General features: G+C 41.8%; 1 protein-coding gene across 5 annotated transcripts in view; it reads left to right on the top strand.

The window, feature by feature from the left end:
- The window catches only part of esyt1a (extended synaptotagmin-like protein 1a), a 132,202-nt gene that overhangs the window by 93,854 nt on the left and 20,474 nt on the right, over nucleotides 1-17,874 (top strand). For all 5 annotated transcript variants that reach the window (XR_009443513.1, XM_048523350.1, XM_059643449.1 and 2 more), the window contains 10 exons: nucleotides 2,771-2,842; nucleotides 4,603-4,689; nucleotides 5,400-5,549; nucleotides 8,057-8,254; nucleotides 10,991-11,167; nucleotides 11,461-11,543; nucleotides 11,944-11,992; nucleotides 14,618-14,707; nucleotides 15,433-15,528; nucleotides 15,882-15,953. Coding sequence is in view for 4 of the 5 variants with exons in the window: in XM_048523350.1 (XP_048379307.1) it covers nucleotides 2,771-2,842; nucleotides 4,603-4,689; nucleotides 5,400-5,549; nucleotides 8,057-8,254; nucleotides 10,991-11,167; nucleotides 11,461-11,543; nucleotides 11,944-11,992; nucleotides 14,618-14,707; nucleotides 15,433-15,528; nucleotides 15,882-15,953 (1,074 nt within the window). In the remaining variant the exon portion in view is untranslated. The remainder of the gene's footprint in view (nucleotides 1-2,770; nucleotides 2,843-4,602; nucleotides 4,690-5,399; nucleotides 5,550-8,056; nucleotides 8,255-10,990; nucleotides 11,168-11,460; nucleotides 11,544-11,943; nucleotides 11,993-14,617; nucleotides 14,708-15,432; nucleotides 15,529-15,881; nucleotides 15,954-17,874) is intronic.

The following is a 17,874-nucleotide window of genomic DNA, read 5'->3' as shown; positions in this document are numbered from 1 at the left end:
ATGAAGAACTGGTTGTTGAAGGTGAAGACATTGTGGTTGAGGATGAAGTGGATGAGTTGTAAGATGGAAATTGGCAGTTGGTGGTATTGAGTACTGACGTGTTGAGATGATGCTATAGTCAGGTGGGATGCTGGTGTAGAGTGCTGAAACATCTATCTTTTGTTTTTGTAATTATCTCTCTGCCTCGTTTAATCAGATTATGGGTCATCCCCTTCACTTACTAGTCAGCTGTTGACACTACTCACACTGTCTGACACTTTTGATCACCTGCAGAGACTAATTTTCCAGCCTATCGACACTCCACTCACACCATTTTTGTTTTTTTTTAAAAAATCTCTCTGCCTATAAATTCTGTGCCTGTATGCATTTCTTCACTTTACCTGATGAAGAATCAGTGCTTCAAAAGCTTGTGATTTTAAATACACCTGTTGGACTATAACCTGGTGTCGATGTGACTTCTGACCCTGAAAATAACATGCCCTGAATACGCAAGGCAAAATTTTAGAACTTCCATAATATAAACTAGGAACTGTGAACTGTGAAGATAATGATAGATTCTAAGACAACAGATTGGTGAAATGGGCAGACAAGTAGCAGGTGAAATTTTAATAACACACTAATTCAACCTCAACTAGAGTACTGTCCAAAGTACAATGTCCCAGATGCCACTATCACTATCCTTGGGTGTCCCCCAACCCACCAGAGATAGCAAAACACTGTGTACAGTCAGGAGGGAATTGTTCTGGGAGCCATCAACATTGATTGGAGACCCCATTAAGTCGTGGCACCGGATCAAACCTGGGCAAAGAAACCTCCTGCAGGTTACCACTTACAGGCCCCCACTCCTCGAGTGATAAACTGGCACTTCTCCATGTTGAATATAACTAGAAAGCACTGTGGCAAAGGCACTGAATGTGCTCTTGGTAGGACACTTCAGTGTCCATCATCAAGAGTGGCTCAACAGCAAGCACCTCAGCTGACTGATCAAACCATGAAGGACATAGCTGCTAGATTGCGTCAGTGATAGATGGTGAGGAAATCCATAGGGAGGAAAGACATCCCCTCTTGCTCACCAGTCTGCCTGTCACAGATGCACATGTTCATGATAGTACAGGGAAGACTGACCCTCCTTTTTGAAGACTAACCACCATGCAGTCCTTGTAGAGACAGACTTCTGAAAGAGTCATATTGGATTCAAAACATTTAACTGTTTCTATCTCCACTGATGCTGCCCAACCTGCTGAGTTTCTCCAGCATTTTTCTGTTTGTTGCTCCACTGTTTGGCATACATAAAATACCCTGGGCTAAGTGACTTTACAATCAGATCCGATCTAAGCTCTGCAGTCCTGCCACAATGAAACACTGCACAGGAGGAAGAGGCTCCACAAATGTCCCCACTCCTCCACAATGCGGGAGCCCAGCACATCAGTGCAAAAGACAAGACTGAAATATTTGCATCCAGCTTCAGCCAGAGGTCTCCAGCATCAGGTGCCAGTCTTCAACCAATTTGATCCCATGCATGTGTCATCATGTAACAGCTGAAAGCTGGACACTGCAAACCTAGAGCCTTGAAAATATTCTGACGATAGTACTGAAGACTTGTGCTCCAGAGATACCATGCCCGTAGCCAATCTTTTCCAGTACAGCTACATTAGCATACACCTGACAATGTGGGAAAATTGCCCATCAGTGTCTTGTACACAAGTCAGGACAAATCCAACCCATCCAATTACTGTCCCTTCATTCTATTCTCTATTGTCAGCAAAGTGTATGAAAGAGTCATAAACCATGCTATCAAGTGACAATTGCAAAAGAAAATTGCACTAAGACTGTTTAGATTCTGTGAGGACTGCTCAGCTCCTGACCTCCTTACAGCCTTAGTTCACACATGGACAAGAGAGCTGAATTCCAGAAATAAGCTGAGAGCGAGTGCCCTTGACATCAAGGTTGCATTTACCTGTGTGCTGTCAAGCAGCCAAAGTTAAACTGGAGTCGTTGGGGATCAGGGGCAATCTCTCCTGGTTAGTGTCAAATCTGGCACACAGGAGATGGTTGTGGTTGTTGGAGGTCAGTCACTGTAGCTCCAGAATATCTTTGCAGGAACTTCTCAGGGTACTGCTCTAGGCCCATCTTCAGCTATTTCATCAATAACCTTTCCAATTATAAAGTCAGAGTGGGGATGTTAACCAGTGATTACACAATGTTCAGCACCATTTGTGACGACTCAGATACTGAAACAGTCCAGGCCCTTATGCAGCAAAACCATGACAATATCTGGTTAAGTTGTGGATGTGGCTAATGGGCCATTTCATATTGTCCTCATCAGCAGAAGAGGTCAAGATTGCTCAGAGGGGGCCTCAGAAATCCTTTAGGCCATAGTTGCATCCCTAAACCCAAAAAAGGGAATTTTAAAAGTATGTAAACCTACCTCCTTAAGAGACTTCAATCTGTTACCTAGCCTAGGTCATTATCAAACATGATATACAACCATTGAAAAAGAACTATGTCAGTTTCAGCGGGTATCCTTAAATTGGTGAAATTCATGGCACTCAGCTGGTGGAAGTTCTGGTGGAATTTTAATTTCCCACCTTCCTGGTTTCCATTCCTTCTGTATTTCTGTCTGGTCATTTTTTTTCCCCCTTTTTTGTGTCTCTTTCCTTTTCTCATTCTTCCTCAGTTTCTTAGTTCAGTATTCTCTCTCTTCTTTCCCCCCCCCCCCCCCCCCTCCCCGAGGAGTTGCTGTTTCATTATCTTTTCTTTTTATCCACAGCTAAAGCAAGGAACCAGGGAACCGAATGCACTGGTACAGGTCTCATTATTGGACAAAACCTTCGAGAGCAGGGTATGAATGAACACTATCCAGGTCTATTACTTACAGTCAGTAGAGTGCAATGTAACTTGGAGTAAGGAAGAACTGCTACCATGTTCTCCCCAATACCCTTTTGCACAGCTCCATCATTGTCATTAGTTCCATATGCAGAGCTTGCTGTCCTTCATATTTTCTGCTTCTTTCATTTGCATTGCGGTTCATGTCACATACACTTCAGTGTGGCATACAGTTCATGCAAACACATGTTGAGTAATGGAGTATGTACATACCTAGCAGAATTAACTAAACATGATCTCCTTAGTGTTATTTTGGCTTCTTATTAAATAATTTTTCTGCATTTTGAGTTTAAATGACTTTGGATACCTGGATTTTTTTTCTTTTTTTAAAGAGGATTTAAAAAGTCACATTGGAATTTTTTTTAAAAAGCATTTCTTAGGAACCGAAATAGAAGGAACTGCAGAATCTGAGATAACACAGTGTAGAGCTGGATGAACACAGGCTGAGGAGCAAGAAAGCTGATGTTTCAGGCCAAGACCCTTCAGAAAATCAGAGGGGTCTCTGCCCAAAACGTCAGCTTTCCTGCTTCTCTGATGCTGCTTGGCCTGCTGTGTTCATCCAGCTCTACACCTTGTTATCTCTCTTTCTTGGGAACCACTTGTTCTGGATAATGGATTTTTTTTTTTTGGTTGCTTGACCTCATGCCAAATAAAATGCCTGATTGCTTTTTCCAACTGTTGTTTTATGTCTTGGAGACAGTAAGGACTGCTGGAAGCCAGTGTCAATAGATGTGAAGCTGGAAAAGCACAGTAGGTCAGACAGCATCCGAGGATCTGGAAAGTCAAAGTTTCTGGCTGAAACCCTTCGTCAGGCTGAAGGGTTTTAGCATGAAATGTTGACTTTCCTGCTTGGATTCTGTATGACCTGCTGTGCTTTTCCAGCTTCACATCTATTGACGCTGTTGTTTTGTCTATACTGTGAAGTGTTTTACAAGCTTAGATATTTCCTTTTGGATTTTCGTTTGTGGGGAAGTCTGCTGAAGAAAAATCTGCTCAGCTTGTGTCCTGTTTTTGCAGCACATTCATGATAAATATATTGTGAAATCTAATTGTGATCTTGAACAGAGACAAAAAGATTTCTTGACATTGTTTCATGAGCAAGCTGCATCTGCCAATTTCCCAGAAACATCGGCTTAGGTTTGGTGATACCTGTCTTCACATGGCACAAGTTCAACCGATTGTTGGTCTGACAGTTGTCAAATTATCCTTTTTCTCTTCCAGTATTAAGACTTATTAGCCAAGCACTTCTTTCCCCCATCTACCACCTTCTGTACTCCACCCCCCAAAAGTGAATCTCTGCAGAAAGAAATCGATCTCTTTCCCTTTTCTCTGTCTGGCGCGCGTGTGTGCGTGATGGACTAATTACAGGGGTCAACATTTATTTTCATATTACAAACTGAATGTTAGCCAATTCAACATCGTCAATTTTTTTTTGTTTTATAATTAATCAATATTCCTCTCTAATAAAAGAAATCTGGCTGGTGGATTTTATTTTAAGTCTAACGTAGAGAGTGTACAAATGGACATATTGGAAATTGGGTAAAACAATTAAACTTGTTTATGATTCATGGAGTAATATGACTAGACAAAGACAGTACATTCCTCCCAACTTGCGTTGTAACATTGGATCTTTAGAGTACATTTTTTTTAAACTAACAAATCAAGTTGACAACTTTCTGCTTCTCCAATATGTCATGTTATTTCCTATTCCCATAGACGGTGTATAATACAAATGCCCCAGTTTGGGAGGACGCCTTTACGTTTTTTGTTCAAAATCCAAATCAACAAGACCTTGATATACAGGTACCTTTTTCCTAACTTTTCCAGAGGTATTTCTATAAGCTTACTGTAACTTAAAAACAAAATGGGATTTGTCTAAATATTGTACACTTTGTCTTCCTCAGAAGAACTCCTGGATTTGCTAATGAACTGCATCACGAAGCAATTTCAAACTTTTCTGATCATCAATAACAAGTACTTTATGTACTGCTTTTTAATATGTTAAAATATTCCAAAGCATTTCATACTAGCACAGTCAGACTAAGGTTGACACTGAGCCACATAGTTACTGGGTTAGGTAATGTGACCGTTATGTTACTAGACTAATGATCCAGAGACACGAGTTCCACCATGGCATCTGGGAAATTTAAATTCAATTAATTCATTCACTTGGAATCTTAAAAATATTGACCACAAAACTGTTGGATTGTTGTAAAAACCTACCTGGTTGACTAGGGCTGCTGTTTCCTTCAACCAGTGGATTTCACTATTTACAAATAAATTATGTTAATTTAATGAAAGGTGGATAAATCTGAATTGGTGGGTTCAAACAACCTGTTTCTGTTGTCATTTTTATGTTATTATATCTAATGGACTAGATATGGTGATCCTAAAACCAGGAACAGCAATAACTGAAAATGGGTAAAGGTAAGAAAAGTGAAGGATTAGAAATCACAATCATTAATACAAGTACAGGTTTCAGTTAAGTCTGTGCATATTCCTTTTTCTTCTAGGTTAAAGATGATGACCGTCAATTTAGCCTGGGATCACTATCCATACCTTTATCACAGTTGCTGGTGAGCCCAGATATGAGCTTTGACCAGTGGTTTCCACTAGAACATTCTGGGCGTCATAGCCAAATCTACCTGAAAATCATAATGCGGGTGAGTAAGTCCAACAAATAAGAAATTTTGGATTTCTTTAGAAGGGCCTTCTGAGGACTGAAAGAACTGTGAAACCAATACCAGAAATAGTTGTGGCTTAACCACAGTACAAGGGAAGAGCTGGGGACAGAACCTTTTAGGTACACTCTGTCTTCACTACCTGCCCAGTATCTGGAACATGCCTGGTGCCCACCTAACTCTCACTTTCTAAATCCCACAAATTTTTAACTGATTGAAGAGTTGGCCTTTTTAATAGGTGGGGGGGGATCCACTCCATGAGACTGCCACCTAGGTACTAACGGTGAAAATCCACCCTTCATGTTGGATTGTAACCATCAATGTTCCCCTCCTTTAATCCACTAACTCCCTCTAATAGCATGGCCAAGGATGGAAACATTGTTACATGGGGATTAAAAGCCCTGAAGCTGCACTTCAACACTGTTCCGTTTGCTTTTACAGTTTCTCACTTTCCCTTTCCCTCTGTTTTCTTCCTTGGTCTTCAGGTTGTTATTCAGTCTGTTCTGTAGCCGTTTCAAGAATAGTTAAATGTAGAACGATTTTGGTATATATTGGCAGGTTTTAAAGTAAATGACCTTTTTCTTTCTGATCAGTGGTAGAAATACATGTCACATCGAACAAACAAAACATCCTCCTCTGCTCCATCCTGTGACCACACCACGATGGCTGACATTGTAAATCCAATACTGTCTTTTTGCCTAAAATGGATATTATACAACCAGATTACAGGATGTCAAGGTTACACCAATTTTTCTATAATGATCTATTTAACACCTTCACATTCAGGGAAAGAGCAATTTTTCTCAATCAAGGTTCCTTGCTTTCTCTGTGACTTCTGTTCAATTCTACACTTGCTCTGTATCTCTCCAGGGTCCACTGAGGCTTAATTACCTCTGACAGCATACTGTTTGATCTGTTTGTTTAAAATTATTGCATTGTAATCATTAACTCAACTTGATTACTGGTAAGATAATAAAATGTGAGGCTGGATGAACACAGCAGGCCAAGCAGCATCTCAGGAGCACAAAAGCTGACGTTTCGGGCCTAGACCCTTCATCAGAGAGGGGGATGGGGAGAGGGAACTGGAATAAATAGGGAGAGAGGGGGAGGCGGTAATGGGAGAGAGATTCCCTGAGGTTGGTCCGGAGGGAGGAGGGTAACTTCTTCAGGTTAGGCATCCCTGGAAGAGGCTTCGCAGTGAGGTTAAAATAGTACCAGAGATAACGGGAACTGCAGATGCTGGAGAATTCCAAGATAATAAAATGTGAGGTTGGATGAACACAGCAGGCCAAGCAGCATCTCAGGAGCACAAAAGCTGACGTTTCGGGCCTAGACCCTTCTTCAGAGAGGGGAATGGGATTACTGGTAAAACTGAAGACCAGCAGCATCCCAAATGAAATGCACCCCTCTTATATATTGCCTCCCCTTCTTCTCTCGTTTAGTCTCTAGTGCTGTTTTTATATGTACCATTTGTTTCTTGTAAACATCCGATTTGGTGCTGTGAGTGCAACTGGAAAATGCAATGAAGAGGAGGTGGTTTGCTGTTGCAGTTTCACTTGGGGGTGGTGTGGAAAAGGAAAACTTCAAGAAAGTGATAGAGTTTGGGTGAAAATGTGATGTTGTCCCACATTTGTTGGTAGAAGAAAAATGCAGAACTTTTTCTTTTCTAAAAGGTGGTGAGAGAAGAGGAAATATTGGTATTCAGGGGTATTTGACAATCCTTGTACATGACTCCCAAAGTTAACATGCAGTTAGAAGAAATTAGGAAGGAAAATTGATTGCTACTCTTTCTTCTGAGGGGACTAGAGAACAAGAGCAATGAAGTCTTCCTACAATTGTATAGGGCTTTGAGACCTCACCTGGAGTACTAAGCACAATTTTGGCCTTTCCCAAGGGGTAATACAGTTGCCACGGAGTGGAACAACAAAGGTTCACAGGAATGGTTCCAGGGACCAGGGGCTACCCTGAGGAATGATTAAGAAGAACAGGCCTATATTGTCTAGACCTTTAAAAGCATGAGGTGATCTCAACGAAATGTATAAATGCGTAGAAGGTTTGATAGGGTCAATGCGGAGATGTATATCTCTGACCATTGCTGCGGGTTCACGTCTTCTGGATAAGCAGTCAGCCATTTTGGACTGGAATGAGGAGTGTTTGTGACCGAAGGGGTGTACAAGCCCTCAGTCATTCTGTTCAAAACACAAATCAATAGATTTCTGGACACTGAGGGTCAAGGGATAGGATGAGAAAGTGAACTTTATTTAGAAGATCAGCTGTGATTGTACTGAATGGCAGAGCAAGTTCAAGAGGTTGAACTGCATGCTCCTTCTATTTTCTTATGGTGTGTTAGATTTTAAATTAGAACCTCTTTAAACTCTGGAAATAAGTCACTCATCATTGCTGAGCTTTAAAACTGAAGCAGCACAAACTGGTATCACACTATTTTCCTTCCTCCTTTTACTATGGCCATGTGTTTGTTTCTTTGGCAGGTCCTGATTGCCGACACAGTTGACCTGGAGAAGCTGCCTAGGACACGGAAATCCACCCTGGAAAAAAACATAGGATCAGCCAAGTCTGACAAGATGAATGTGACTGCAGCTAAGTTAGTGGAAGCTGCAGGAGTGGGGAGCCTGATCCAAGCTCCCTTACCAACTGAAAGCAGTGCCCCAAGTAGTGTGGGGACTGAGGTACTACAGGATCATTTATATTTCCATGTATGAAAGGATCCACTATTCCACTGATTATAGATTAAACTGAAATCAAATCAATGCAGATAAGATTTTTCAGTGTTTGGCTGTTCAGTCATTGATTTTGAATCATCGAGCAACACAGTGGTCAAGACCAGCCAATCTGACATACCGTTTTTTAAAAAAAAGGTGCCCTAGCAGCTTGAGCAAGAACGAACCCCGGAAGAACAAAGGCCATATTTTGGGGAACACTGATTCAACGCACCATTTGAAAGGCATGAATACACATTCATTCTCGCCATGGTCATGAGCTCAATTTTGCTGCCCTATTTAGAAAAATTCAGTGCTTCACAGCCAACCCATTGCTAGGATTGGGTAGCAGTAGCTGTGGGCAACTTAGAAAATGTTGGCAGTGCCTTGCATGTAAATTCATTTTCTATACTAAGGGGTAGGGCTGATACTGTTTCTAGAGATGTGATATATTCAGTGAGGGAATTTTTTCAGTGATAGTGCATAGGCATCAGTTAGCTCAGTTGGTTGGATAGTTAGTTTGTTATTCAGTGATACCAGCAGCATAGGTTCAATTCCCATCTTAGCTGAGGTTAACATGAACAGCTTGTGTTCTCCACCGTGCCCGTCATGTGAGATGTGGTGACCCTTAGGTTACACACTGTCAGTTCTCTTCCCCCTGCCTTTAAGAAGGGAGCAGCCAGTAGTCCTCTGGGACTATGCTGACATTCATATGACTTCTCAGAGGAGGCTTGGCTGAAGCAAGAATGCATGGATGTAAAACAAAAAATGATGAATGAAATTGAAAAATGAAGACTGAGTCCAAGATTGTATGTGATGGACTGTAGAGACGAATTAGTGATTTCTGGGATTAAAATATGGGGATTGATTTATAGAATTTATTTACAATGCCTGAATGTATGATTGAATTTTTGGTTCATTTCGCCTTGCATCCAGGTGTCCCTATCCCTGGTCCAGGAGGCCCAGGTTCAAGTCACACCTGCTCCAGAGATGTGTAGTAATATCTCTGAACAGGTTGATTAGAAAAGTAGGTTCATAAACAGTAACTTAAAATTCAAATAATTTGTTTCTGTTGACAAAATTTCACTGAATGTCAAGCGATTAAAATTGATGGAGAAATGCACTTTTAAACAAAATTATTGTGCAGAAACAGAGATTCATTATGTATACAGAAATTCAGTGTGACACAATTTTCTGGCCATTACTGTCTAAATGATAATAAAATGTGAGGCTGGATGAACACAGCAGGCCAAGCAGCATCTCAGGAGCACAAAAGCTGATGTTTCGGGCCTAGACCCTTCTTCAGAGAGGGGGATGGGGGGAGGGAACTGGAATAAATAGGGAGAGAGGGGGAGGCGGACCGAAGATGGAGAGTAAAGAAGATAGGTGGAGAGAGTGTAGGTGGGGAGGTAGGGAGGGGATAGGTCAGTCCAGGGAAGACGGACAGGTCAAGGAGGTGGGATGAGGTTAGTAGGTAGCTGGGGGTGCGGCTTGGGGTGGGAGGAAGGGATGGGTGAGAGGAAGAACCGGTTAGGGAGGCAGAGACAGGTTGGACTGGTTTTGGGATGCAGTGGGTGGGGGGGGAAGAGCTGGGCTGGTTGTGTGGTGCAGTGGGGGGAGGGGATGAACTGGGCTGGTTTAGGGATGCAGTAGGGGAAGGGGAGATTTTGAAACTGGTGAAGTCCATATTGATACCATATGGCTGCAGGGTTCCCAGGCGGAATATGAGTTGCTGTTCCTGCAACCTTCGGGTGGCATCATTGTGGCAGTGCAGGAGGCCCATGATGGACATGTCATCAAGAGAATGGGAGGGGGAGTGGAAATGGTTTGCGACTGGGAGGTGCAGTTGTTTGTTGCGAACTGAGCGGAGGTGTTCTGCAAAGCGGTCCCCAAGCCTCCGCTTGGTTTCCCCAATGTAGAGGAAGCCGCACCGGGTACAATGGATGCAGTATACCACATTGGCAGATGTGCAGGTGAACCTCTGCTTAATGTGGAAAGTCATCTTGGGGCCTGGGATGGGGGTGAGGGAGGAGGTGTGGGGACAAGTGTAGCATTTCCTGCGGTTGCAGGGGAAGGTGCCGGGTGTGGTGGGGTTGGAGGGCAGTGTGGAGCGAACAAGGGAGTCACGGAGAGAGTGGTCTCTCCGGAAAGCAGACAGGGGAGGGGATGGAAAAATGTCTTGGGTGGTGGGGTCGGATTGTAAATGGCGGAAGTGTCGGAGGATGATGTGTTGTATCCGGAGGTTGGTAGGGTGGTGTGTGAGAACGAGGGGGATCCTCTTGGGACGGTTGTGGCGGGGGCGGGGTGTGAGGGATGTGTCGCGGGAGACGCGGTCAAGGGCGTTCTCGATCACCGTGGGGGGAAAGTTGCGGTCCTTAAAGAACTTGGACATCTGGGATGTGCGGGAGTGGAATGTCTTATCGTGGGAGCAGATGCGGCGGAGGCGGAGGAATTGGGAATAGGGGATGGAATTTAACCACACTGTCTAAATGATGACTAACCAGACACTGCAAGAACAGAGATTTAGGAATCCAGTTTCAAAAATAATTCAAAACTAGTGAATAGGTACAAAGAGCAATCAGAAGTAGAGTTGAGGTACAAATCATGATCCAATGTAATAGTGGAGCACGTTTCAGGGTTAAATGGCCTACACTGTTTCTATGTTGCTAAAAGGGAGCAGTGTTAACTTTTTTTTTCTTCTTTCAGGGAGTGATACGAATTCACCTGTTAGAAGCTGAGAACCTAATTGCAAAGGACAATTTCATGAAAGGGATCATGAAAGGGAAATCAGATCCCTATGTCAAAGTGCGAGCAGGTGCCCAAAGCTTTCGGAGCAAAACAATTAAAGAAAACCTTAATCCCAAGTGGCATGAGATGTATGAGGTCAGTGTGTTTCAAAGTGCAGTATCTGAACCAATAAGATAAAAACCCTTGATCCAACAGGACCATGAGGGGTACCAGACAGACGAGCCTGGCTGACAAGTGGGCAGGTCCTGTATGTCGGGCACTTACTGTGCTGACTTTTTCACTCAGTCTTGGTATATAAAAGTGGTGGATTATTTCATGCTTGGGTGCTATTATCTGGTCCTGTTAAATCCTCCTGCCGAGTGTTTTTGTTTTTAATCAGTTACTACTCTCTTCCAAGTTCTGACTTGTGGTAACCTTTCTTCTCTTAGGTCATTGTAAATCACGTTCCAGGTCAGGAGCTAGAGTTTGAGCTCTTTGATAAGGATGTTGACAAAGATGATTTCCTTGGAAGGTATGCTGCTCCATCAGAAAATGTTCGAGGACAATGTTAACACTACATTACAGCAAAGTGCCTTCTGTGGTGCCACTGGTTCTTCAAATGTTTTGGTGAACACTGCCAGGACAGGGACAGTATGGGGATGAATGCAGATTAAAGCTGCCTCGACACTGTCCCTATCAAACACTCCCATGACAGGGACAGCGCTGGGTTAGATATAGTGGAAAGCACCTTCTGCACTGCTCTCTCAGTAAACAATATACTGTAAACCTTTTTGAAACATTGTTTGAAATTCTGTCCTTGGTCATGGAAATTCCATCAGACCTTTATTAATAAATGAGTTGCTTTCTAAGAATGTCCATACTCAATTATGTGAAAGTTTTTTTTTAACTTTAAATTGTTCTGTAACATGCAGATTAAAGATCAGCTACAAGGACATCATGAACAGTAAAATTAAGGATGAGGTAGGAAAATCTTATTAATTCAAATCCTATGATGGGCCTAACTTCCATTCCTTGCACTAGGAATATTGGACCCATTGGCTGTAATGGCCAAGGGAAAACCAGGCAAGGTGGGGAGGAGAAGGTATTCTTTGTGTTTGCTTGTTTGTTTTTGTTTAATTTTAAATTAATGAATATAAATTGTGGACTATAGCAAGCTTCTACATGTGTTCCTTCTTCACTGACACCGGTTCTGTCTCTTTTCTGCATTGTGACACGCTGCACTTAACTAAATTTAAAATATAATTTGAAAAATGTCATGGATTAGGGAATTTAACCAACTGAAACCATTGACCTACTAGCACTGAGTGCTTGATGGACCATCCTATCCATTAAGATATCAAATTGCAGCATTACTGGCAGAGTGTGGGAAGAAGTCTCTGTTTTCCAGAGAGGAAGGCAGCTGAAAATAGTTTACACAAAATAAAAACTGAGCGAACTCTGGACGCTGTAAAGCAGAAACAAAAACAGAACTTGCTGGAAAAGCTTAAAAGGTTTGGCAGCATCTGTGGAAAGAAATCAGAGTTAACATTTCAAGTGGAGTAACCCTTCCTCTGGAATTAGTCTCCCTGGCTTGTCAAAATGCCAAGATAGCCATTCAGCCTATTTAGTTGTCTTTTAAATGAAGTCTTCTCACCTCACTCCTTTTTCCTTCTGATGCTGGTGAAATTTGTTTTAAGATCCTGATTATTTTGTAACAGTTAGTCATATTTTGATATTTTTCTGTAATCTCCACAATATAACCAACAAAAATGCCCTGAAAATTGAACTACTGCTACCAAGTTTATAATAATGAAATTTCACAATCAGCTCCAAGAATGGGGAACGATTGTGAGGAATTCAGGTGTCAAAGCTCTTCTTGGACCAGCGGATCCAAGAATCTCAATGCATGACATTTATATAAGTTAGTTCTCTATTCAAGATGGAGAATTAAGTAATTGTTATAATCCATATGTTATGTCGTGATTCATCAGGGTAGTAAACTGGAAATTAAGGCCAGCTATTCCCGGAGTCATCAGAAATGTTAGTTTTAAAACACATGCATAACATTCTCCACCGTCTTCCAGTGGGCAGAAGATACAAAAGTTTGAAAACCAAGTAACAACAGATTTAAGAATTGCTTCTTTTCTGCTGTTATCATACTTATGAACAGACCTGTCATGTATTAGAGTTGATCTTTTCTCTGTAGCTGTAACGCTATATATTCTGCATTGTTCTATTACCTTGATGTACTTTTATGTAAGGTATGATTTGTCCAGTTAGCACACAACACAACTCTTTTTGATTTAGATTCCCTACAGTGTGGAAACAGGCCCTTCGGCCCAACAAGTCCACACCGTCCTTTTGGAGCATCCCACCCAAACCCATCCCCCTATAAAGCACACACCCCTGAACACTACAGGCAATTTAGCATGGCCGATTCACCTAGCCTGCACATCTTTGGACCGTGGGAGGAAAACAGAGCACCCGGAGGAAACCCACACAGACGTGGGGAGAATGTGCAAACTCCGCACAGACAGTTGCCCGAGGCTGGAATCGAACCTAGGTCCCTGGTGCTATGAGGCTGTAGTGCTAGCCACTGAGCCACTGTGCCGCCCCTGAAATACACTTCTCACTGTATCTCAGTACAAGTAACAATAATCAATCAAATCAAAATTTACCTGACTTTCGCAACTAGGTTGATAGAAAGCAGAGATAATGGGAACTGCAGATGCTGGAGAATCCAAGATAATGAAGTGTGAGGCTGGATGAACACAGCAGGCCCAGCAGCAGCTCAGGAGCACAAAAGCTTTTGTGCTCCTGAGATGCTGCTGTGTTCATCCAGCCTCACATTTCATTATCTTATGATAGAAAGCAGAGATCAGGTTTCTATACTTAACAAGTATCGCTATTCAAACAAGTAATTTGACTCTAGCTAAAATACCCTTACATATGCAGCAAATGATGTATGGACAAGGAAAAACACATGGATAGAGGAGAAAAACTAAAAAGACCGTTCATAGCCTTTCACCAAAAATTCTGTTGGTTGGTTCCTGCTGATCTTCCTAGCTTCCTTTTTTTCAAATGGGCACAGGATGCTTGGTTCACTTGTAAAATGTCTCTGACTTATCGATTCAACATCAAAGCATACAGCAACTGCTGAAGACAAGTTTTTTTTTGACTTCCGAGAACAGAGACTGTGCCTGAGCTTATGGAAATCGGAACCCTTCTCTTTATATTGTTCCCAGCTCCAAGCTGTTCAGTTACCTGAGAACCAATCATACAGTTGTTGGCAAACAAAATGCCCTTATCAGTAATTGTTTAGTCTGTAGACTAGTAACCATTGTTGCCAACCAGAGCTGTATCTGAATTCAGAACCACTTAACTCCTGTTTATCTGTTTCAAATACTGCTTGTTCAAACAGCTATTTACGATGCTTACCATGAGTGTCAGGTTACTTGCTTTTAAACCATGCAGTCATAATTTCAAAGCATTGGTTTTAAAAACAGTTTTTCTCCCCTCAGTCCAAAATTCAAAAAAGCACAAAATAAAAAGACCCTGTCTTTACAGTAACCAAACTACCTGTTTTCTTTCCTTGTCCATCTTTAGTGGTTCATGCTAAACGATGTCAAATCAGGAAAACTTCATCTCAAGTTAGAATGGTTGCCCCCAGGCATGGATGCACTCCTCCTAGATCAGGTAAGATTAGTTTAGTTTTCATTCTCCTTGCTGTCTGGTTTGTTAATTTCTCGGCTGATTTTTCTCTCTTCCCTAAGTAGAAGGCATACATTCCACATCGCCTTATGGGCATGAAGTTGTGGTACTGGTGCCGACTGCAGGCTCTTGGTGAATTCCAGAAAACTTGGAATGAAGTTCTGCTCCTTCAGGTTGCATCTGTGTTTGATGTCCTGTAGCTGGTTGAGGGCAGAACAGATCATTTTCACTTCTGTAACCTGAATGTCGTTCTATCATGTTTCAAAGTAACAAACATTCACCTTCACTATTAAAGGGCCTGAACAGAATGATGCTGTCATCCATACCTTCCAGGAATATCCTTCTGAAGGGTCCACATGGTCTAGTATAAGTGAAGGATAGCCACCTTTTGGTCTGCAGTAAACAAAATACAGCTTATTGCATCTTTGCAACTGTTTACATATGACAAGGATATGGTAGTCATTATTCTAGAGATCGAAAAGATGATTTGGTCTCAATCCTTCAAGATCCTTAGTTACCCTTGCCCCCTCTGGGCACTGCAACCAGCCAAACTGAAAAGGAATCTAGATGAAGCATTTGCATTACTACTAGGGTTTTTTTATTTTGTTAAGGGGAAGCTTCTAGAAAAATACTTATCCCTATAGTTCAGTGAAACCCAAGAGCTAACATTTTGCTTTTTTTTTTCCCCCCAATCTATCTTTTTTTTTCAGGTGCTTCAGGCAAACAGGACCATCTTCACACAGAATGAATTGGAACCATCTGCTGCCATCTTGACCGTCTACCTGGACAGGGCACACGATCTTCCTGTAAGCCTCCGGCTTGTCAATACTCATTAAAATTAGGGATTTCTGTCTCAGCCATATTTGCTGAAATCGTTCAATCCCTGCTGTAGTATGGGCGAGTCTGTATCTAAGCTTGTTAAAGATGTTTATCAACTTGTATAGGCCATCTTATCAAAGCAGAACCCAACCAGTCCTCCAAATAGGACTTGTGTACAAATGCATGTGCTCAATTCTAATCTTGCTTGTTCAAGGTGCACCTTTGCCTACTGACATTGTTAGTGTACAACATAGAATAAAATCATTGAGAGTTAAATTAAGTTGCTAGGTTTTATTCATTTGTGATTCTAACAATGGGTTTTTTTTTCATCTTCATATAGATGAAGAAAGGGAAGAAGCACCCCAGTCCAGTGGTTCACATCACTGTCAATGGCACTTCATATAAAAGTCAGGTGAGAGAGTGACCCTGATATATGGGTTAATTTGCTTTGGAGCTTCCAAAATACACAAATTTCGGGTATCTGGGGAAAATGTTCTTTGTAGTAATGCTGAGGTCATTCTGAATCAACACCAAAGTCACAGAAGGGGAGATTCTCCTATCTCCATGTCAATGTGTAATCCTTGACATTTTAGCATAAGGCTGGTAATTTGTCACTACAAAGTATACCCGAAGTAATTGCTGGTAAAATAAATCACATGCTTCAAGAAACAGACCTTAGGATTGACAGATTAGTATCTATTGTGACACTGTTGTATCACATTCTGCATGCCAACTCGGCCATCAGATCAAGCAACCATTCCAGCAGCGAAAAAATTCCTCGGGTGGGTATGACCGGACAATCTCTTAACCGGTTCACAGCAGCTTCAATTCTGTGACGATAAATGTATGTTTTGTTTTTGTTTTCAAGGTCAGAAAGTCATTTTGGAACCACGAACTAAAGATATTTGTTAGGAAGCCGGTAAAGGTTGAATCCCTCTGTTAATCAAATCAACACACAAGCCCCAATCTATTATGATGGAAGTAGAAGCTCGCCTTCTAATTGTTAAATCCAAAATGCCCAGAAAAGCTCACCTTGCCCTGTGTAATCTGTTAAAAGGTTGGTTTAAAGGAAAGAAAATCACTGAACTCCACTTTAAGTAATAAGTAACAAGTAACCATTTCATTTATTTAGTTAACCCAAACAATGATCAAATTAAAAAAGATACAAACCAAACAATTTTCCCCCAAGTACTAATTATTCCCTGACTGAACTAAATTCTATTGGAATACTGTTCAAATAAACATAAGTCCCATTAATATAAACACAATTCGTAAGAAAACAACAGATTAAAACATAATCTCCAAATTTGCACAGACTGTGACTTCTGGAACACTCAGCCTTCTCCGTTATGCCACAAACACCTTTCTTCCGATAATTCTGCTATCAGGATTTTTTCTTCCTCTCTAATTTCATTAGTGAGAACTTTGAGCTAAAACTGCCATGGTACTTATTGATGGGTCTTTTTAGAGAGCTTAATGGGGGTGTGAAAGCCAATTTGTCTCAGATAGCAGACTTCACTGCAGCTGACGTTTGGCTTTCCCCTTGATCTTCAAAAACTGTTTTTGTATATCACCTATGACACATCAAATTAGAACATAGAACATAGAACAGTACAGCACAGAACAGGCCCTTCAGCCCACAATGTTGTGCCGACCATTGATCCTCATGTATGCACCCTCAAATTTCTGTGACCATATACATGTCCAGCAGTCTCTTAAATGACCCCAATGACCTTGCTTCCACAACTGCTGCTGGCAACGCATTCCATGCTCTCACAACTCTCTGCGTAAAGAACCTGCCTCTGACATCCCCTCTATACTTTCCACCAACCAGCTTAAAACTATGACCCCTCGTGCTAGCCATTTCTGCCCTGGGAAATAGTCTCTGGCTATCAACTCTATCTATGCCTCTCATTATCTTGTATACCTCAATTAGGTCCCCTCTCCTCCTCCTTTTCTCCAATGAAAAGAGACCGAGTTCAGTCAACCTCTCTTCATAAGATAAGCCCTCCAGTCCAGGCAGCATCCTGGTAAACCTCCTCTGAACCCTCTCCAAAGCATCCACATCTTTCCTATAATAGGGCGCCCAGAACTGGACGCAGTATTCCAAGTGCGGTCTAACCAAAGTTTTATAGAGCTGCAACAAGATCTCACGACTCTTAAACTCAATCCCCCTGTTAATGAAAGCCAAAACACCATATGCTTTCTTAACAACCCTGTCCACTTGGGTGGCCATTTTAAGGGATCTATGTATCTGCACACCAAGATCCCTCTGTTCCTCCACGCTGCCAAGAATCCTATCCTTAATCCTGTACTCGGCTTTCAAATTCGAC

Source organism: Stegostoma tigrinum, chromosome X (assembly GCF_030684315.1).
Source record: "Stegostoma tigrinum isolate sSteTig4 chromosome X, sSteTig4.hap1, whole genome shotgun sequence".
NCBI classification, from domain to species: domain Eukaryota; kingdom Metazoa; phylum Chordata; class Chondrichthyes; order Orectolobiformes; family Stegostomatidae; genus Stegostoma; species Stegostoma tigrinum.
This window is presented reverse-complemented; position numbering and strand designations above follow the sequence as displayed.